The sequence below is a fragment of the Nycticebus coucang genome, chromosome 6 (genome assembly GCF_027406575.1).
Source record: "Nycticebus coucang isolate mNycCou1 chromosome 6, mNycCou1.pri, whole genome shotgun sequence".
NCBI lineage: Eukaryota > Metazoa > Chordata > Mammalia > Primates > Lorisidae > Nycticebus > Nycticebus coucang.
The window spans coordinates 77383521-77405915 of NC_069785.1; the positions used below are offsets into that span (position 1 = coordinate 77383521).

Below are 22395 nucleotides of genomic sequence, written 5' to 3' on the forward strand. Positions count from 1 at the left end.
CACACATTTATTTTATATAAAGTAAATATGTCCAATTATTGATTGGTGAATCTAAACAAAGGGTGTATGGGTTATTCATTACACTATTCTAGCAACTTTTCTGGAAGCCTGAGATTTTTTTAGTACAAGAAGTTAGAAGGAAAACAGTGAAACAAATGTTTGCAGAGTAATAATACATCAAGTCTGTGGTGAAGTGGGGAGTGGTAGGGGATACAAAAGATAGAGTATGAAAACAGACCTTACACCCAGAATCTTACAATTTAGCTGGAAACCAAAAGTGCGTGTGTGCAGGGCGGCACCTGTGGCTCAGTGGGTAGGGTGCCGGCCCCATATACTGAGGATGGCGGGTTTGAACCTGGCCCTGGCCAGCTAAAACACCAGTGGCAATTGCAACAAAAAATAGCCGGACATTGTGGCGGGTGCCTGTAGTCCCATATATTTGGGAGGCTGAGGCAAGAGAATCGCTTAAGTCCAAGAGTTGGAGGTTGCTATGAGCTGTGATGCCACAACATTCTATCAAGGGCGACAGAGTGAGACTCTGTCTCAAAAAAAGAAAAAAATGCATGTGTGCAAACATTAGAGCACACACAACAGTTATCCTGAGCACAAGTGCAAAGTATGGATTTCAAGTTCTCAATCTGAGCTATGCCTTCAAAGACAGGCAGGGCTGTAGTCATAAGGAAAAGAAGAAGGACTCCAGGTGGAGGTAGGGAGGAACCATGAACCAGAGGCCAAAATGGGTGTGACATGTACAGGTGAAAATATCCCTCCCTACCTGGAGCCCAGAGGCTGGTTGGTATGAAAGCTCAGCTTAGAGTAATGGGCAGGGCCAGACTTCAGAAGGCTTTAAAAACTGAGTTGTTGGGTGGCCCCTGTGGCTCAGTGAGTAGGGCGCCGGCCCCATATGCTGAGGGTGATGGGTTCAAGCCCAGCCCCGGCCAAACTGCAACAAAAAAATAGCCGGGCGTTGTGGCGGGCGCCTGTAGTCCCAGCTGCTTGGGAGGCTGAGGCGAGAGAATCGCGTAAGCCCAAGAGTTAGAGGTTGCTGTGAGCCGCGTGATGCCACAGCACTCTACCCTCGGGCGGTACAGTGAGACTCTGTCTCTACAAAAAAAAAAAAAAAAACTGAGTTGTTTTATGCAAGTTGTCTTAAGCAATATGAAGTTGACAGGAGTAGAAAATAAGGTTAGAAAGACCAGGTAGAATTGATTTCAAAGGACATGGGGATCCTACGGGATAGTATAAGAAACTAAAAGGTCATGAAAATTTCAAGAGAAATTCTGAAGATGAGAATCTGGAGCCAAAATGAATACTACAGAAGATAAAGGCAAATTTTCTGCCAGGGCTGCTACAGAACAAATCCACAGCATCTGCTATTAAATTTTTAAAAATGGCCTCCTGAGTCCTTTCCAGACTTAAATGGTGAGTCCACTGAAAGAAATGGGAATGCCGGGCAGCGCCTGTGGCTCAGTGAGTAGGGCGCCGGCCCCATATGCCGAGGGTGGCAGGTTCAAGCCCAGCCCCGGCCAAACTGCAACAACAACAAAAAATAGCTGGGCGTTGTGTGGGCGCCTGTAGTCCCAGCTACTCGGGAGGCTGAGGCAAGGGAATCGCTTAAGCCCAGGAGCTGGAGGTTGCTGTGAGCTGTGTGATGCCACGGCACTCTACCAAGGGCCATAAAGTGAGACTCTGTCTCTACAAAAAAAAAAAAAAAAAAAAAAAAAGAAATGGGAATGCCAAATAGTCAAAGACATGGGTTGGCTTGGCGCCCGAAGCATAGTGGTTACAGCGCCGGTCACATACACCAATGGTGGCGGGTTCAAACCTGGCCTGGGCCAGCTAAACAACCAAGACAACTGCAATGAAAAAACAGCCTGGCGTTGTGGTGGGCACCTGTAGTCCCAGCTACTTGGAAGGCCAAGAGTTTAAAGTTGCTGTGAGCTGTGACGCCATAGCATTCTATGGAGGGTGACACAGTCTCTGTCTCAAAAAAAGGACATGGGTAATTGTGAATAACTCAGCTGTGGTGTTTTCAGTATGAGGATAGCAGATATACTGAAATCAAACTGCAGCCTTATTAATCAGACTGTCTGTCTTATTCTGTGGTTTTGAAATGGCAAGAAGGCACACATTAACATGAGCAGAGACCAGTATAGTTCTGGAATTACCAAATGGCAGTTTCATCAAAAACTGAATATCAGGCCATAATCCTCCAGTTCTTAGTTTGAGCTTAAATTCTTTTTTTTTGCACTTCGTTTTTTTTCTAATAAACAGATTTGTCTGAAAATTCCAAGGAGCAGTAGCTGCAAGTTCTGCACATCGATAGCGCAGCTTAGTCTTTCCTCAGGGGAACTGTCTCCTCCCTGGTGCTGTCTCTGGTCACAATGCAGATCTTGAGTGCGTCCCTAGTGTACATATCCCTCTCGGCTGCAGAAATGAAGATGTCTTTCACCAGCTGCATGGCTCTGTCCAATGACAGAGGGACATGCTCCACATTCTGCATGTTCTTAAATCCAACCTGGTTATCGAGTAGGGGCTGCAGCATAGCACTTGCTGAGCCTCCAGCCTTAAAGGAATCTCTCTGGTAGGACCTCACGGGATCAAAGCTGTACACGACTCCCTTCCTTACTTGATCAAGTCCACAGATGATGTTGTAGACATAGTACGGGAAGAAGTGCCTGGAGTACAGGATTGTGGACAGCATCGCAGCAATTGCCCCTGTAGTCATGGCCTTACTGTTGGAATGTTTATATATCTTTTTTTTTTTCTAAGCACATGAAATTTCCATTTTATTTTATAACACAATAGTGCAAACGCATTTCTCTACAACCATTCCAACATAGCTCCTTTGGAATTATGTCACTGTTCTCTACTGGTGACTTTACCTAATACCTTGAAGCTATTAAAAAAAAATTTCAAATGACTAAATAGATGAATAAGAATTAGTCATCAGATGTGTTAATGTCCAACAAGACACTGCCAAAATGTTTCTCCTGCTACAACAATTATTAAGTCAGAACCTTCAGAAAACAAAGGCAGAACCAGGGTATAATAAAAGAAGCTTGTGCAGCTTAAGCCTCCCATCGTCCTAAGCCTGACATAAACAAGGCAAAAGCATCTGTCCCGAAAACTAAATAAATGGGTCTCCAGTATTTCCACTCAGTTGAACTTTCAAAGATAGACACCCAAGACATATCAATATATATAGACACCATCTTGACTCTGGTTCCATTAATTATGCCGGAAGAGTTTAATACCCATCCAAGTCCAAAGATGGAAGAACACATACACTGGTATGGTGATCGGCAGGAGCAGACTGTAAAAGCAAAGACTGGCTGTGCTAGTGCAGCCATGGGGGAAGTTTTCTTCCACAGAGGCTGAGTAGAACAGTCCTGCTAAAGAGACCAGTGGAATAAGAACAGTCAACGTAGGAAGAGACAGAAACATTCTTCTCCTCCACTTATTACCCTCCAGTCTGCTTTAAAAGGTATATGGTACTAAGAAAATTTAGTTGTGGTGGCTTTTAAAAAAATTATAACCTAGTGTTGTTCCATTTCTTCTTGCTTCGTAGTTTGATGTGTAGCTATGTGGTATCATATTAGGAATTCCATCAATGATTGGATAGGCTATTCCTAGCTCTTCATTTATCAATTCATTTGTTGATGTTTCATATCTGAGCGGCTTCTTGGAGAGCGGGCACACCAGGAACTCCAGCAGCGCCGAGTCGAAGCCACAGGGCGGATCCCCTGCCTTTTCCCTCCAGTCTGCCGAGGGCCGCGACCCCAACGCGTGCAAGCACCTATGGGCGACGGCGATGTCTGTGCGCGTGTCCCCAGCAGGGCCAAGGTGAGCCTGTAGCATGCTCCACTCAGCATTGTCTGGCAGGACCAGCGACCGTTCCTCACCTTTCCCTCGGCCGGGCGGGGCCCAGCTTTCCAGGAATGTTTATATATCTTTAATCTGGCTTCAATAATCTTTGTCAGGGTAAGATAGTCTCCATGAAAACCACTGCATCCAATGACTGTTTTGTCTGTTAATTTGTAACATCTGGGGCTGTCTCCAGTATGAATTGAAAACCCTTCACTCAATTGAGTATCAGAAGCAACAATTGAAAAATCTTCTCCAGCAATTGCCAATACGGTACCTTCATTGAAAGCGTAGGCAAAAAGTGCAGTTGCACAGGGCCTGTGGTGGCGTGTGGCTCCATGCCCCGGTCTTTGCCCAGACGCGAGCAAATAGCGGCGGAACTCAGCATCAGGCGCCGGTGGCAGCAGTAACAGCAGCAGCTCCTGCTGTCTCACAGAGAGATTGAGCTTAAACTCTTAATATAGTGTCAAAATGTTGCCAAGATATCTTTTCTAGTGGGTAAGAGTCTAGCTAAGACACTTGTCTCAATAGTACTTCCCTAAAAACTCACATCACCAGTGACAAACCAAGCTCTTCAAGTCTATGACAAACGTTGATTATTTAAGCCCAGAAACTCTAAAAGATTCCAAGTTAGAAAGAATGACTACTTCTTCCACTCTTGGCAGTGGAGGATCTGCTAGAACCCAAGGTCTTCCGAATCAATCAAGTCACCATCAAAGATGTCTGCTGCAGAGACTTGATTTCAGAAACTAGGCTAATGCTCTTCTCAGTGAAAAATTGTGATACCTGGTACAGGAACACGGGTTTATCAGTGCAGAACTCCTAGAATGTACTTCCTACAGTCTCCAGGTGTCTGTCTCTCAGAATGACATCCCTATAGCACCTGATCCAACCTGCAGACATAGGATGGGAGACTACAACAGGAACCTGTGTGGCTGGGTCTACAGTATGAGAAGGCAATGAAATGATGACCAACTCCACTGCAGCAGACACTCAAATCTCTACAGTGAAAAGGAGTCACTTCAGGAGTACAACAGTTGCTGAAGGAGGCCTCACTACCTTCAGGATAAAATTGTTCAATGGCATTTTTAAACTCCCAAGATTTATATCTTCTTGAATTCCTTTTGAACACACACTCAATGCAGATTTCCTGACCACCTGTATGTGAGGAGATAAAAATACTGCTAGTATAAGGGACTATCTCTACTACCTGGGAACCCCAATTCAATCTCACCCTACCAGTTCTAATAACCAAATGGTAGAAAATAAACATGGTGTGGACCCAACAGAAGAACTCTGGCAACATGAATAACCAGAGTAGATCAACCCCCCTCCCCCAAGAATGACAAAGGAGCTACAACTGAAGATGCCATGCATAGACAGATGGCAGCAATGTCAGAAATCGAATTCAGAATATGGATGGGAAACAAGATAAACAGAATGGAAGGAAAGATAGAAATTGAATTCCAAAGATTGTCTCAAGAAATTAATGAATTCAAAGACAAAGTCACCAAAGATATGGACATAATGAGAAAGGAGATAGCAGAGCTCAAGGAAATGAAAAAGTTAGTCAAGGAGTTCTGAAATACAGTAGAATCCCCCAGTAACAGAGTTGAACAGGCAGAAGAAAGGGTCTCTGAAACTGAAGACAAAGCTTTTGAATGTTCCCAAATGCTCAAAGAGGCAGATAAATGAAGAGCAAAAACTGATCATTCCCTGAGAGAGTTATAGGATCAATCCAAAAGATCAAACATTCGTCTTAAAGGAATTCCCAAAGGAGAAGAGGATGGTCCTAAAGGTACAGATGCTCTACTCCAAGAGATCTTAGAGAATTTCCCAAGCATTGCAAGAGACACAGAACTTCAGATAGTAGACAGTTTCAGAACCCTAACAAGACTCAATCCAAATAAAGCATCTTCTAGACACATTGTGATTAACTTTGCCAAAGTTAAAACAAAGGAGAAAATTCTGCAAGCAGCCAGATGTAAGAAAAGCATCACCTACAAAGGGAGAAATATCAGAATGACTACAGATCTCAGCCAAAACATTTTAAGCCAGAAGAGGATGGTCATCAACCTTCAATCTTCTAAAACAAAACAACTTCCAGCCCATTATCCTATATCCAGCTAAACTGAGTTTCATTTGTGATGGAGAAGTTAAATACTTGAATGACATACAAATGTTGAAGAAATTTCCGGTAACTAAACCAGCTCTCCAGGATATTCTCAGACCCATCCTCCACAATGACCAGCGAAATGCTCTACCTCCAAAGTAAACTCACCCAGAAATTTTTTAACAAAACCCAACTTCCACAATGGCAAAAGGATTAAAAAAGTCCACTGGACATCCAAAAATCCTGACACCCAAACACAACCAGGCTTATCAGTTCTATTAATGTGAATGGCTTAAATTGCCATCTAAAGAGGTACAGGCTGGCTGACTGGATACATAAACTCGGATCAGATATCTGTTGTATACAAGAATCTCATCTTACTTTAAAGGATAAAAATAGATTCAGGGTAAAGGGAGGGATTTCCATAATACAGGCAAATGGAAACCAGAAAAAAGGAGGGGTTGCAATTCAGTTGCAGATACAATTGGCTTTAAACCAACAAAGATAAAGAAAGATAAGGACGGTCACTACATATTTGTCAAGAGAAACACCCAACATGAAGAGATTTCGATAATTAACATTTATGCACCCTACCAGAATGCTCCTCAATTTATAAAGCAAACCCTAATGGATATGAACAACTTAATATCTTTCTGCACTATAATAATGACAAAGGAGATTTTAACACCCCTTTGACAGTTTTAGATAGATGCTCCAAGAAGAAACTAAACAAAGAAATATCAAGACTTAAACCTGACTCTAGAACAAATGGACTTTATAGACCTCTACAGAACATTTCATCCTAATAAAACTGAACATACAGTCTTCTCATCAGCCCATGGATCATTCTCCAAAATAGATCGTATCCTAGGAAACAAGTCTAACCTCAGCAAATTTAAAAGAATAGAAATTATTCCTTGTATCTTCTTGGACCTCCATGAAATAAAAGTTGAACTTTTCGTTTTTGTTTTGTTTTGTTTTTTTCAAGACAGAGTCTCAAGCTGTTGCCTTGGGTAGAGTGCCATGGCATCACAACTCACAGCAACCTCCAACTCCTGGACTCAAGCGATTCTCCTGCCTCCGCCTCCCAAGTAGCTGAGATACCAGCGCCTGCCACAATGCTCGGCTATTTTTTGGTTGCAGCCATCATTGTTGTTTGGCGGGCCCGGGCTGGATTTGAACCCGCCAGCTCAGGTGTATGTGGCTGGCACCTTAGTGGCTTGAGCCACAGGCGCCGAGCCAAAAGTTGAACTTTTCAACAACAGGAATCTTCATACTCAAACAAAGTCATGAAAACTAAATAATCTTAGCCTGAATGATAGCTGGGTCAAAGATGAGATTAAGAAGGAAATCACCAAATTTTTGCAACAAAATGATAACGAAGACACAAATTATCAAAACCCGTGGGATACTGCACAGGCAGTCCTAAGAGGGAAATTTATAGCATTGGAAGCTTTCATCAAGAAAACAGAAAGAGAGGGAGCCAACAACTAGATCATCTCAATCAACTGGAAAAGGAAGAACATTCCAACCCAGAAGAAAAAAAAAATAACGAAAATTAGGGCAGAATTAAATGAAATTGAAAACAAAAGAATCATTCAGAAAATCAACAAAACAAAAAGTTGGGGTTTTTTTTTGTTTGTTTTTGGCCAGGGCTGGGTTTATGGGGCCGGCACCTTACTCCTTTGAGCCACAGCGCCATCCCAAAAAGTTGGTTTTTTTGAAAAGATTGACTAAATTGATAAACCTTTGGCTAACCTAAACAGAAACGGAAAAGTAAAATCTCTAGTATCATCTATCAAAAACAATAAAGGAGAAATAACAACAGACACCTCAGAAATTCAAAAAATCCTCAATGATTACTACAAAAATTTATTCCCAGAAATACAAAAATATGAAGGAAATGGACCAATACCTGGAAGCACACCACCTTCCTAGACTCGACCAGAAAAAATTAGGAATCTTGAATAGACCTATATCAATCACTGAAATAGCATGAACAATACGAAATCTCCCCAAAAAGAAAAGTCTGTGACCAGACGACTTCACATCTGAATTCTATCAAACCTTTCAAGAGGAACTACCCTGTTTTCCCGAAAATAAGACAGTGTCTTATTTTAAGGTGTGCTCCCAAAGATGCACTAGGTCTTATTTTCAGGGGACGTCTTATCTTTCCTGTAAGTAGGTCTTATTTTCGGGGCAACAGGGTAGTATCTATATTATACAACCTTTTTCTTTTTCTTTTTTTTTTTTTTGTAGAGACAGAGTCTCACTGTACCGCCCTCGGGTAGAGTGCCGTGGCGTCACACGGCTCACAGCAACCTCTAACTCTTGGGCTTACGCGATTCTCTTGCCTCAGCCTCCGGAGCAGCTGGGACTACAGGCACCCGCCACAACGCCCGGCTATTTTTTGGTTGCAGTTTGGCCGGGGCTGGGTTTGAACCCGCCACCCTCGGCACATGGGGCTGGCGCCCCACTCACTGAGCCACAGGCGCCGCCCTATACAACCTTTTTCAAAAGCTTCATTCCTATGAAGCAAATATCACCCTGATCCCCAAACCAGAAAAGGATCCAACAAAGAATTATAGACCAATATCATTAATGAATATTGATGCAAAAATATTCAATAAGATCTCAGCAAACAAAATTCAACAACACATGAAAAAAATTATACACCATGATCAAGTTGGTTTTATTCCAGGGTTACAGGGTTGGTTCAACATACACAAATCTATACATATAATACATCACATCAATAAAATAAAAAAACAAAGACCATATGATTCTCTCAATTGACGAAGAAAACGCCTTTGATAATATCCAGCATTCTTTCATGATCAGAACACTTAAGAAAATTGGCATAGAAGGGACATTTCTTAAACTGATAGAGGCCATCTACAGCAAACCCACAGCCAATATCATTTTGAATGGTGTAAAACTGAGAACATTTCCATTCAGATCATGAACAAGGCAAGGATGCCCACTGTCTCCACTGCTATTCAACATAATAATGTAAGTCTTACCCATAGCAATCAGGCAAGAGAAGGCAATCAAGGGTATCCAAATAGGGTCAGAGGAGATCAAACTCTCACTCTTCACTGATGATGTGATCCTATACCTGGAAAATCCCAGGGGCTCAACTTCAAAACTCTTAGAAGTGATCACAGAATCCAACAGCATCGCAGGATACAAAATCAATACTTATATGTCAGTAGCTTTTATATATGCCAACAATAGTCAAGCTGAAAATAATAGTCAAGGACTCTATTCCCTTTATAGTAGTGCCAAAGAAGATGAAATATCTGGGAATTTACCTAACAAAGGACGTGAAAGATTTCTATAAAGAAAACTATGTAACTCTGAGAAAAGAAATAACTGAAGATGTTAACAAATAGAAAAACATACCATGCTCATGACTGGGAAGAATCAACATTGTTAAAATGTCCATACTACCCAAAGCAATCTACAGATTTAATGCAATCCCTATTAAAGCACCATTGTCATACTTTAAAGAACTTGAAAAAATAGTACTTCATTTTATATGGAATCAGAAAAAAACCTCGAATACCAAATACATTAGCCAGAAATAAGAACAAAGCAGGAGGTATCACATTATCAGACTTCAGGCTATACTATAAATCTACAGTGATCAAAACAGCATGGTACTGGCACAAAAACAGAAAGTAGATTTATGGGTCAGAATAGAGAGCCAAGAGATGAGCCCAGCTACTTATATTCATTTGATCTTTGACAAGCCTATCAAAAATATTCAGTGGGGGAAAGACTCCCTATTTAACAAATGGTACTGGGTGAACTGGCTGGCAATCTGTAGAAGACTGAACCTGGACCCCCACCTTTCACCATTAACAAAAATTGATTCTCAATGGATAAAAGATTTAAACTTAAGACATGAAACTATAAAAAATACTAGAAGAGAGGGCAGGGAAAACACTTGAAGAAATTGGCCTGGGAGAATATTTTATGAGGAAGACCCTCTGGGCAATTGAAACAACACCAAAAATACATTACTGGGATCTGATCAAACTAAAAAGCTTTTGCACAGCCAAGAGACAACCTTCAGAATGGAAGAAGATTTTTGCAGGTTATGCTTCCGACAAAGGTCTGATAACTAGAATCTACAGAGAACTCAAACTAGTCAATAGATAACTAGAATCTACAGAGAACTCAAATTAGTCAATAAGAAAAGAACAAATAACCCCATTTCTATGTGGGCAAGAGACTTGAACAGAAACTTCTCTGATGAAGACAGATGCATGGCCTACAAACACATGAAAAAATGCTCATCATCCTTTTCATCAGAGAAATGCAAATCAAAACCACTTTGGGATATCATTTAACTCCAGTAAGATTAACCCACATCACAAAATCCCAAAACTACAGATGTTAGCATGGATGTGGAGAGAATGGAACACTTCTTTTTTTTTTTTCTTGCAGTTTTTGGCGGGGCTGTGTTTGAACCCGCCAACTCCAGCATATGGGGCCAGCGCCCTACTCCTTGAGCCACAGGTGCCGCCCAGAGAAGGGAACACTTCTACACTGCTGGTGGGAATGCAAGCTAATACAACCTTTTTGGAAAGAAGTTTAGAGATCCACTCAAGGAACAAAAGTAGACCTACCGTTCGATCCTGCAATTCCTCTACTAGGTATATACCCAGAGATCAAAAATTATTTTACAACAAAGACATTTGTACCAGAATGTTTATTGCAGCCCAAGTGCCCATCGACCCATGAATGGATTAACTAACTGTAGTATATGTACACCATGGAATACTATGTACCCATAAAAAAGGATGGAGACTTCACATCTTTTATATTTACCTGGATGGAGCTGGAACATACTCTTCTTAGTAAAGCATCTCAAGAATGGAAAAAAGTATCCAATGTAGTCAATACTACTATGAAATCAATACATAATCACCTATACATTCATAGGAATGGCACAACGTAACTATAGACCAGAAAGTAGAAGGGAAGAGAGAGGAGAGGGGAGGGGTGAAATGGGAGGAGGGGGGGTATTTGGGGGGGACCTCACCTAATATGCATGATGCAATGGTACATTTCAAAACTATTAAGAAATGAGTATAATTGTGGGGAAAAAAACACTAGGTACAGTGGCTCAGGACTATTATTCCAATACTTTGGGAGGCTGAGATGGGAGGATCATTTGAGGCCATGAATTTGAGAACAGCCTGGGCAACATGACAAGACCCTCCCTTCTACGAAAAATAATTAGCTGGGTGTAGTGGGCCTGTAATCCCAGCTACTTGGAAGGCTGTGGCAAGAGAACTGCATAAGCTCGGGAGTCTGAGTTTGCTGTGAGCTATGACTACATCACTGCACTCAGTCTCAAATAAATAAACAAAAAACACTGCTGGTCTTAAAAGCTTTAGAAAGTTTCTAGAAGGACTGTTGGTGACAAGAAGCAGAGGAAGGTAGCCAAGGTTCAGAGACAGAGAGAATGCCAACTATCCAAGACAAATGCCAGCCTGGAATGGTAAAAGCTTATTCTGAGAGCAAGATACACCGCCACTGAGGCTCAAAGACTTAACTAGCAAGATGTGACGAGCAGAGCCAAGAAGCAGTGGGAAGAAATCAACTGAGGCTTCACTGTCTGACCCCTTTCAGAGCAGGAATCAGAACTGCTTTTCCCAAGAGAAACAGGAATAGGTAAGTAGTGTTGGAGTTCAGACTGGAGTGGCTCACCCAAGACGTAAACTTGTTTGCAAGACGTAAACAGTAACTCTAGTTCAGGTCAACCTCACACACGTGATTCCCTATGCAGACACAGTGTGAAGGTAACAAAGATGGGACAAATGCAAAGATTTAGTGCCTGCAAAACAGCACCCCGCTGCCTCTCCTCTGGGCGTGTACATACTTGAAGACAGAAGAGGGCTACCAAGTAGAAAACTAACGGTGGATGTTATATAGGAAGTCTACCCAAAAAGAAGGCTCACGAAGAGAGAAGAATGTGTTAGAACTTAGGGAATGAAGAATTTGAGTCACTTTTAAGTCATTCTTGATTAAAGGTGTACTGAACATTATTTCCAGGAAAATGGAAATATCACAAAACGGGGATAATAATGTAATCTCACAGAGATGCCATGATAATTGAGATAAGCACATGAAGTGCTTAGAATGGTGCTACAACATAGTTAATAACAAATGAACATTAGCTATTATGATTATAATGGTGTTGCTTCTCCTGAACCAGGTCCCCACCCCTCCTCTTCCTCTAAACCTTGACCTGCCACTTTTAAATCTTATACACATTTTCTATTATTTGTATATTTATACATTTGGTTACACTATTATCCAAGCTCCTGAAGTGATGAAACATGACTCACCCCAAGTATCCTGAACAGTTTCTGGCATATAGTGAGTATCTGATAAATGTTGATGCTTTGAAATAATCTTACTGAGGTAGCCTTTGCAAATTCACATTCGAAGTCAAATATTTACTAAATAACAAGTGGGTATTGTGCTAGCTGCTTTTCTACATAATCTCATTTAATTGACAAGCATTATCCCACTTTACAGATAAAGAAAACTAGCTCAATGGCATAACTACATAACTCAAATCCCTGAATCTGCTGAATCCCCCTCATTAAAGCCCATAATGACTAGTAACTCCTTTACTCCTCTATCCCTCAATGTGGCAACTCGTCTATTTGCCTTCTCTGGGCTCAGTCACAAAGCAATGCAGAAGGAAAAAAAAATCACAAAACCACATAGACTTGTCCACCATAGACCCATACACTCTAACAACAACTAGACTGTCATTCCATTCTTCCTGTTCCTCCTGCGCACTCACCCTTGTGCACCTGTTTTCGATCATCAGAGCCTATCAAATTCCCCTGTCACTTCACTCACATCTTTGTGTTTCTTTCCATTCAATGGAACCTGCCAGCTCTGGTGTATGTGGCTGGCACCTCAGCTGCTTGAGCTACAGGTGCCGAGCCAATGCCCGGCTATTTTTTTGTTGTAGTTGCCATTGTTGTTTAGCAGGCCCAGGCCAGGTTTGAACCCATCAGCCCCAGTGTATATGGCTGACACCCTAACCACTGAGCTACAGGTACCAAGCCCAAAAGCTTTTTTTTTTTTTTTTTTGAGACAGAGTCTCAAGTTGTCACCCTGGATAGAGTGCTATGGTGTCACAGCTCACAGCAATCTCAAAGTTTTGGGCTTAAGCGATTCTCTTGCCTCCGCCTCCCAAGTAGCTGGGACTATAGGAGTGCCTGGCTATAGTTGTTGTTGTTGTTGTAGTTGTCATTGTTGTTTTAGCTGGCCTGGGCCGGGTTCAAACCTGCTAGCCTCAGCGTATGTGGCTGGTGCTCTATCCACTGAGCTACAGGGGCCGCCCTATTATTTTTTTTATTAAATCATAACTGTGTACATTAATGTATTTGTGGGGTACAATGTGCTGATTTTATTTACAATTTGGAATGCTTACTTCAAACTGGCTATTTTTAATGCCTTCTTCTTCTCCACAAAAATTCTCTGCTCTGGCCAAACTTGCTAATGACCAATCTCCCACACTGCCCTTTACTCACATTATTCACCAGCATCTGCCTAGCCTACCCATGGAGGTTACTATGAGCTATGACACCACAGCACTCTACCCAGGGCATTAGCTTGAGACTCTGTCTCAAAAAAAAAAAAAAAAAAAAAAAAATTTAAGGGACATCACATATTGCAGAACCCAGCAACCTCAGCAGCCATCACTTGCACTATGATGTAGAGAGCTATCAGCAGGAGCAGCTTATTTTACAAATGAGAGCAATAAAAAAGGAAGCAGTCAGAGGTGAATAGTTGTCAGATCTGGGAATAGTACCAGACCTAAGGAGATAACTGCCTTTGAAAGGCTTAAAACTAGCAATTTAAATTAAACCTGTGAGCTAGGCAGATGCTGTTTGCCTTTACACACAGTAAAAATCAAAGGAGTTCAGCAAGTCACATTGTCACTGCCAATTGAGGAAATTACCTTAGTAAAGAGATATACCTACCAGAGTCTTTTAGTGAAAGACTAAAACCATTTAGCAGTATTTTTTAGCCTGACAGTCTGCCTATTTTTTTCTTAACATGGAAACACATGCTACTATACTCAACAAAACCAAATACAACAGAATCCTACTGTTGTCTATAAAAAGAGCCATGTCTGACTTTCCACCAAATGCAATTAAGCTGTCTCTAATTTTTCCTATAATAGTTACCAGCATTCAAGATTTATATTCCAAACTTCAAACCAAAATGCAAATATTATATTCAGTTCCATCTCTCTACTAAAATGGTTTACTATGATTTCCTTTTTAGTTCTTAGAATAATTTAATAGTAATAGTTTTCAAAACATAATCCAAAAAGCCCAGTTAATAATAGGGTTTGGGGGCAGAAATGGGGGCAGGAAAGAGGTAAACCACCTCTCCCACAACTGCTTTTATCTGCTTCATATGCCATATGTTTGAAGAAAAGAGTCTAATAGGATAGGAAGGAAGGGAGGGAGGAAGAGAGGGAGAGAGGAAGTAAAGGAGGCAGGAAGGGAGGAAAGGAGAGAGGGGCAGGAAGGGAGGGAGGCAGGGAGGGAGAGAGGAAACTTAAACATCACTGAGGTAACAGAACTACACTACCATGTATTAATATAACTAGCAAGGCACTACTTTGTTACATAAAAATTATAACTAGACAAATTAAATGATCAGGTTTAATAGGAAATAAGGACAGAATGGTAAACAAATGTAATTTAATGAAATGCTAATTTTAGCCAATGATTTCAATCATTCATATTCAACTTATTTTTTTTTTCTTATGGGATGGGATGGGATGGACTGACACAGCTGATAGCTGCAGCCAGCCATTCAACTGGTTTTGAACCAGTAAATAATTAATATGTAGCTCAGTGGTTAGGGTGTCAGCCACATACACCAGAGCTGAAGGGTTCAAATCCAGCCCAGGACTGCCAAACAATGACAACTACAAAAAATAAAACTAGCCGGGCATTGTGGTGGGCACCTGTAGTCCCAACTACTTGGGAGGCTGAGGCAAGAGAATCACTTAAGCCCCAGAGTTTGAGGTTGCTGTGAGCTGTGATACCATTGCACTCTACCCAGGGCGACATAGTGAGACTCTGTCTCAAAAAAAAAAAAGAGTTAAACTTCCAGTGAAACATAAAAGCAGGGCGGCGCCTATGGCTCAGTCGGTGGGGCGCCAGCCCCATATACCGAGGGTGGCGGGTTCGGGCCCGGCCCCGGCCAAACTGCAACCAAAAAATAGCCGGGCGTTGTGGCGGGCGCCTGTAGTCCCAGCTACTTGAGAGGCTGAGGCAAGAGAATCACTTAAGCCCAGGAGTTGGAGGTTGCTGTGAGCTGTGTGAGGCCACAGCACTCTACCAAGGGCCATAAAGTGAGACTCTGTCTCTACGAAAAAAAAAAAAAAAGAAACATAAAAGCAGTAATAGGGAAAGGGAAGGCTAAGTAAAGACAGATCTGATGATTTGAATCTAGATAGCTGCTATGCCTTTAATAAGCTAGTACTAAATAAACAGCAGACCAAATCCTGCCAGATAAAGGATACAAACAGCTATGTAGAGAAACTATCCCCCCACAACAGTAGACTGCTATATCCATCATAATCTCCAAGAGACAATATTATTGGGCCAACCACTAAGCTACTTAATTCCTATTGGAAGATTCTGACTCAGAAACTTGGTCCTTCTGTTTCAAGAATAACAGAAAGAGCAGAGTAACCAGTGTGATGTGGGACCTGTTGTGACTCACCTGTGCAGAACTCCTTGCTCACATTGTGGGGCACTGTAATCCGTCGATAGACAATGGGCTCTGACTCCAGAATATTCTCATCATGGCGGTATCGAGTAGGCCTTTCATTTGGGATGCCTCGGGAACGGGTACCACTTCTCCTCTCATAGGTATCAATCTCCTCAAATACAGCTGCTTTGTCAAAAAGGGCCAGGTTCCCTTCAAAATCAAAATCTGTGTCTGGGATCTCCTCGATATCATCCCCGAAGCACTCATCATCTTTATTCTTCATTTGACCATTCTTTAAACCGCTTTTCTTTGGAGTTGCCTGATTTGGGTGCCTGCTACTAGATGACCCTGGAGAAAAAAAGAGGGACTAAAGTCAGTGTGCCTATAGAAAACGCTCAGTAGAAGTGGAAAAGACAATACATTCGTTACTTACAGAGAGTGTTACAGGAACCGAAGTAAAAATGGTAAAGGTTAGCTATTTCTAAATTATTTTAAGTAGCACAAACCGCACATTTCATGTGCATAATAGATTTCAAATATTACCCAAACAACTAGTTAATATAAAATAAGCAGCACTCCTAGAATTTTTTTTTTTTTTTTTGAGACAGAGTTTCAAGCTGTCGCCCTGGGTAGAGTGTTGTGGTGTCACAGCTCACAACAACCTCAAACTCCTGGGCTTAATTAATTCTCTTGCCTCAGTCTCCCAAGAAGCTGGGACTACAGGCGCCCACTACAACGCCCAGCTATTTTTTGGTTGTAGTTGTCATTGTTATTTGACAGGCCCAGGCTGGATTCAAACCCACCAGGTCCTATTTATGTGGCTGGTACCCTAGCCGCTGAGCTACAGGAGCCGAGCCCATATCTAGAAATCTTAACCACTTATTCTCTTTGTAAGGGAACTGGTAATAACTGAAGTTTTTCTTACTTTCTTTTTTTTTGACAGAGTTTTATTCTGTTGCCCTCAGTAGAGTGCCATGGCATCACAGCCTACCACAACCTCAAATTCTTGGTCTCAAGCGATTCTCTTGCCTCAGCCTCCCGAGTAGCTGGGACTATAGGTGTCCACCACAATACCCGGCTATTTTTAGAGACAGGGTCTTGCTCTAGCTCAGGCTGGTCTCAAACACATGAGCTAAGGCGATCCACCCACCTTGGCATCCCAGGTTGCTCGGATTACAGGCATGAGCCACCATGCCCAGCTAACTAAAGGTTTTCTGGTAACTTAACATCAAGAAAATAAGTGGAAGGGCACTCTGACTCAATAGGGTGATTTGAATTTAAAGTCCGGCAGTTTAAGAAAAAATACTCATTGACTAAAAGAAGGCCAAGTCCTTACAACCTTAAGCTTATATGAAGATACTATTCATTTGGCTCTTAATTTTATGCTTATCCAGCAGACAACCTTCAGATTTTTAATCTGAACTCAGGGAAGACTCTAATAGGACAGAATCCTTGGTTTATATAAAAGATTCCATATCTTGAGCCAATATATAGCTACCGCTGGTATTCTGACTTACAAACATGTCTTTAGACCTTCTAGTTAATGTGATCTCTTTTTCTCAGAATTTTATCTCTTTGAGTAAGCAGTTTCTGAACCAGGAAATAACAGCAAACGCCATGCTGGGCTGATCCTATATAGTCCATACCAAGATGCACATCAACACCAGAGTAGCCAGTCACCCTCTGTCTAAGACCCTGTTTGGCTATCACCCACCAGTCAACAACTACTCTAGCAGCCAGTGGAGAAGGCCCCACAGAATTCTCCAAACCATCCATTTCCAGAGAATCTTGAATTAAATTTATATGCTGATTCCAATCTGACTATCCTGAAAGGGTGGAAAATGTGACCAATATACCTAATTGAACCTCTATTGTAGTCTAAATAAATGTAATGTACTTCCTTTTGAAAGACTGAGCCCCTCAGTGACTAAAAACACTCAAGTAGTAGTTAAAACGATCACAAGCAAACCCCCTCGCACATGCCATGCCAACTATATTGCTCTAACTCTTTTCATAGCAAGACTCTACAACCAAATGGACCAAGAATCAGAAGACCTAGAATCTAGTTGCAGTTCTACCATTGAAATGTTATATACTCTGTTGGGCAGCGCCTGTGGCTCAGTGAGTAGGGCGCCGGCCCTATATGCCGAGGGTGGCGGGTTCAAACCCAGCCCTGGCCAAACTGCAACAAAAAAATAGCCGGGCATTGTGGCGGGCGCCTGTAGTCCCAGCTGCTCGGGAGGCTGAGGCAAGAGAATCGCGTAAGCCCAAGAGTTAGAGGTTGCTGTGAGCCGTGGGACGCCACAGCACTCTACGGAGGGCAGTACAGTGAGACTCTGTCTCTACAAAAAAAAAAAAAAAAAAAAAAATGTTATATACTCTCATATCTGTCATCTAACTTCCCAGGGTCCCCAATTTCCATGCATGTAAAATGTTCATACATACTGATTTCTAGCACATAGTAGGGTTTCTAGCACATAGCAGGCAGCCAATAAATATCTGTTTAACAAATTAATATCAGCAAGATCAAATATTAAATTATTCTCAAAGATGTGTACTATGGAAATATAATTTACGACCAAGTCTTCCTAATGCTAAAAACTGGTACAGCAAAAAAAGTTGTGATGGTACTAAAGATGCAATTTAGGACTCTGAAAACAAACCAAGAATGACCAGAATTATGAAGGTAAGGACGAATGGTTGAGACATCATAAACAACTCAGAAAAAAAAATAAATAAATAATGGGTGGCGCCTATGGCTCAAAGGGATAGGGCGCCAGTCCCATATGCTGCAGGTGGTGGGTTCAAACCCAGCCTCGGCCAAAAACCACACACACACACACACACACACAAAAAAAATAATAATAAATAAACAACTCAGATTATGAACCAATAAGAAGCTAGTCAAAGTTTGGATTAAGTTCTAGTTCTGATAATTTGATAAAATATTCAGTGAAAGGCCAAGCACAGAGGATCATACCTGTAATCTTAGTACTTTGGGAAGCTGACACAGAAGAATCACTTGAGGTCAGGAGTTTGAGACTAGTTTGAGCAAGAGTGACACCCCATATCCTAAAAAAACTGAAAATAAGTCAGGCATTGGGGTAGGCACCTGTAGTCCAGCTACTCGGGAGGCTGAGGCAGGAGGAGTTTGAAGATGCCGTGAGCTATAATGATACCACTGCACTCTAGCCCCAGCAACAGAAAATGAAAATTGAAAACTTATTGTATGACACAGCTAGGTGCTAGGAACACAGCATAAAACCAAAACAAACACTGCTCAGCAAGGAGGGAGGGGGAAAATATATATGTAAGTAATTAAAATGCAATGTGATTAGGGTTATAAAAGTAGTTTATATGTAGCATAAAGTGCCATAGAAATATAGATAAGAATGCAAAGGTGGATTAGGAAGGAAAATGGGTATGAAAACACAAGATCAGCTTGGCGCCCATAGCTCAGTGATTAGGGTGCCAGCCACCTGCACTGGAGCTGGTGGGTTCGAATCCGGTCTGGGCCTGCTCAACAACAATGACAACTACAACAAAAAAGTAGCCAGGCATTGTGGCGGTTGCCTGGGGTCCCAGCTACTTGGGAGGCTGAGGCAAGAGAATTGCTTGAGTTGGAGGTTGCTGTGAACTGTGATGCCACGGTACTCTACCAAGGGCGACATAGTGAGACTCTTGTCTTTAAAAAAAAAAAAAAGGCTCGGCACCCATAGGTCAGTGGAGAGGGCACCAGCCATATACACTGGGGCTGGCAGGTTCAAACCCAGCCTGGGCCTGCTAAACAATAACAACTACAACAAAAAAATAGCCGGTGTTATGGCGGGAGCCTGTAGTCCTGGCTACCTGGAAGGCCAAGGCAAGAGAATCGCTTAAAGCCAAGACTTTGAGGTTACTGTGAGTTGTGATGCCATGGCATTCTTCTCCAAAAAAGAAGGGTGGCGCCTATGGCTCAGTGAGTAGGGCACGGGCCCCATATATGGAGGGTGGCAGATTTGAACCCAGCCCCAGCCAAACTGCAACAAAAAAATAGCTGGGCATTGTGGCAGGCGCTTGTAGTCCCAGCTACTCAGCAGACTGAGGCAAGAGAATCGCCTAAGCCCAAGAGCTAGAGGTTGCTGTGAGTTGTGATACCACTGCACTCTACCGAGGGCGACAAAGTAAGACTCTGTCTCCAAAAAAAAAAAAAAGAAAGAAAAATGTAATTCATATTGTACAACTATTCCAATTTTTTTGTTTTTGTTTTTTTGAAAACAGAGTATCACTCTATTACTTGGGTTAGAGTGTCATGGCCTCAGCCTAGCTCATGGCAATCTCAAACTTCTGGGCTCATACAATCCTACTGTCTCAGACTCTTGATTAGCTGGCACTAGAGGTGCATGTCACCAAGCCAGACTAGTTCGGACCCAGCCCCGGCCAAACTGCAACAGAAAAATAGCCGGGCGTTGTGGCACGTGCCTGTAGTCCCAGCTGCTCAGGAGGCTGAGGCAAGAGAATCGTGTAAGCCCAAGTGTTAGAGGTTGCTGTGAGCCATGTGATGCCACGGCACTCTACCCGAGGGCGGTACAGTGAGACTCTGTCTCTACAAAAAAAAAAGAAAAGTCTGCAAACCACAGCCCACAGGCTAAATTCAATTCACTTTCTGTTTTTGTAAATAAAATTTTACTGGAACCCACTCACACTTATTTATTTACATCTTGTTTAAGACTTGTTTTGGGGCTGGGCACAGGGCTCACGCCTATGATCCCAGCACTTGGAAAGCCGAGTCGGATGGACTGCCTGAGCTCACAGATTTGAGACTACCCTGAGCCAGAGCAAGACCCTATCTCTAAAAAAATAGCTGGGTGTTGTGGCAGATGCCTACAGTCCCAGCTACTTGGAAGGCTGAGGCAAGAGGATCACTTGAACCTAAGAGTTTGAGGTTGCTGTGAGCTAAGACACCATGACATTCTACCAGGGGTGACCAAGTAAGACTCGGTCTCAAAAAAACAAACAAACAAAAAAAACGAAAACAAAAACCACTTGTTTTTGAGCTACAACACGGGCAAAGTTAAGTCTTTGAGGAGACCCTTGTGCTTTCAAAAGCTTATTTACCACCTAACCCTTTACAAAAAGGGTCTAGTGACCTTGCTCCATATCATCCCTCTCAGAAGTATTCTTTCCAGCTATGACTACCATGAAAAACAAAGCAACCAAAATTAAATGAAACTAGGACAAGTTCTTTGAGTCTTTTTCATTTAGTTAAGCATGTCACTTCCTAAACTACTGCTTTTCAACTCCACACTTACCCTTTGTGGTGCTAAGGCTGGATCTCTACAAACCTGTATTTTGATGTGTATAATGAGCACCATTTTGCTCAAATTTTAATTCCTTATCTATATAAATGTTTTTAATTCTTCTATTTATGCATTAAAGTGTTAACTCTAAAAAGCAATAATATCCATATGCAAGATACCCTGGAATATAGTAATTGGTTTTACTGAACTTACAATGAACAAGCAATGAAAGCATTTACAGCCAATGAAGAGCAACATAATTCTTTTCCTATACTTTAGGCAGGGGCTAGCAATCTAGCTGTTATTTTTACAAAACTTACTGGAAAATCCCTTAGAAAATGTGTTAATGGTTTTTGTATACTGCAAGCTTTAAGCTAATAGTTGCTAAAGAACATGGCAGCAGTGCTGCTGATAGACACTTTGGACCTCCTGCCACAGACGGTGTCATCAGGTTGTGGAGGTAACAGGAAGAAGAGTGTTTTCAGATGTCAAGACAGAAGAAGGCAATGTGAGTGGCCAGAGGTGGAGAGGTGGAGCTGGATGGGAAGATGTGGATTCTAGAAAGCTGTCGAACTGGGATCTCTGTCTTGACCAAGATGATACAAGAGGGTAAAAGGACTGCAAGAGAAAAAAAAAATGTTGATGATTTCCTAGGGACACCTAAATGGTGCTTTAACTTTATGAAGAGAAAAAGAAGGCTTGAGCATAAGGACATCAACAAAACGTGCGCCAAAACTTCCAGCAGCTCTAACAGAATCTCATTCTTATGTTATCCATCTTCAAAAGACTTAGAACTTTGAGCTGTCCAAATATAGACGAAGTTCTATTCACATTTAATGTGACATCCAACAGAACTGTGGCTATCAAAGGAGCAAAGAGCACAGCTGTTAAAACTAGTGGACATGAGAAAACACAATGCACTATTGTTCTAGCCTATTGTGCAGATGGGACAAAACAACCACCTATGATCATCTTTAAAATAAAAAAGTTTCTGGGCGGCAGCTGTGGCTCAAGGAGTAGGGCGCTGGTCCCATATGCCGGAGGTGGCGGGTTCAAACCCAGCCCCGGCCAAAAACCACAAAAAAAAATAAATAAATAAAAAAAATAAAAATAAAAAAGTTTCTGAAAGAAAAGATTCCAAGTGGAGATATTGTCCATGTGCATGAAAAAGGATGGATGAATAGGGCAGCGCCTGTGGCTCAGTGATTAGGGAGCCAGCCCCATATACCGAGGGTGGTGAGTTCAAACCCAGCCCCAGCCAAACTGCAACAAAAAAACAGCCGAGCCAGGCGTCATGGTGGGTGCCTGTAGCCCCAGCTACATGGGAAGCTGAAGCAAGAGAATCGCCTAAGCCCAAGA

General features: G+C 42.0%; 2 protein-coding genes and 2 pseudogenes across 7 annotated transcripts in view; all 4 read right to left on the minus strand.

Moving 5' to 3' along the window:
- Positions 1-22395, minus strand: part of EDC3 (enhancer of mRNA decapping 3) — a 79914-nt gene that overhangs the window by 16781 nt on the left and 40738 nt on the right. For all 5 annotated transcript variants that reach the window (XM_053593028.1, XM_053593031.1, XM_053593027.1 and 2 more), the window contains one exon: positions 15770-16105. In XM_053593028.1, the coding sequence (XP_053449003.1) occupies positions 15770-16105 (336 nt within the window). The remainder of the gene's footprint in view (positions 1-15769; positions 16106-22395) is intronic.
- LOC128587157 (proteasome subunit beta type-1-like) lies at positions 2324-4255 on the minus strand (annotated as a pseudogene). Its single transcript, XR_008380532.1, has 2 exons — positions 3944-4255; positions 2324-2745 (listed from the first exon to the last, which is right to left on the minus strand). The product of XR_008380532.1 is annotated as a proteasome subunit beta type-1-like (transcript).
- Positions 3232-3447, minus strand: LOC128587156 (phosphatidylinositol N-acetylglucosaminyltransferase subunit Y). The gene has a single exon (XM_053593032.1). The coding sequence runs from the start codon at positions 3445-3447 to the stop codon at positions 3232-3234; it is 216 nt and encodes a 71-aa protein (XP_053449007.1).
- Positions 3540-3875, minus strand: LOC128587154 (protein preY, mitochondrial-like; annotated as a pseudogene).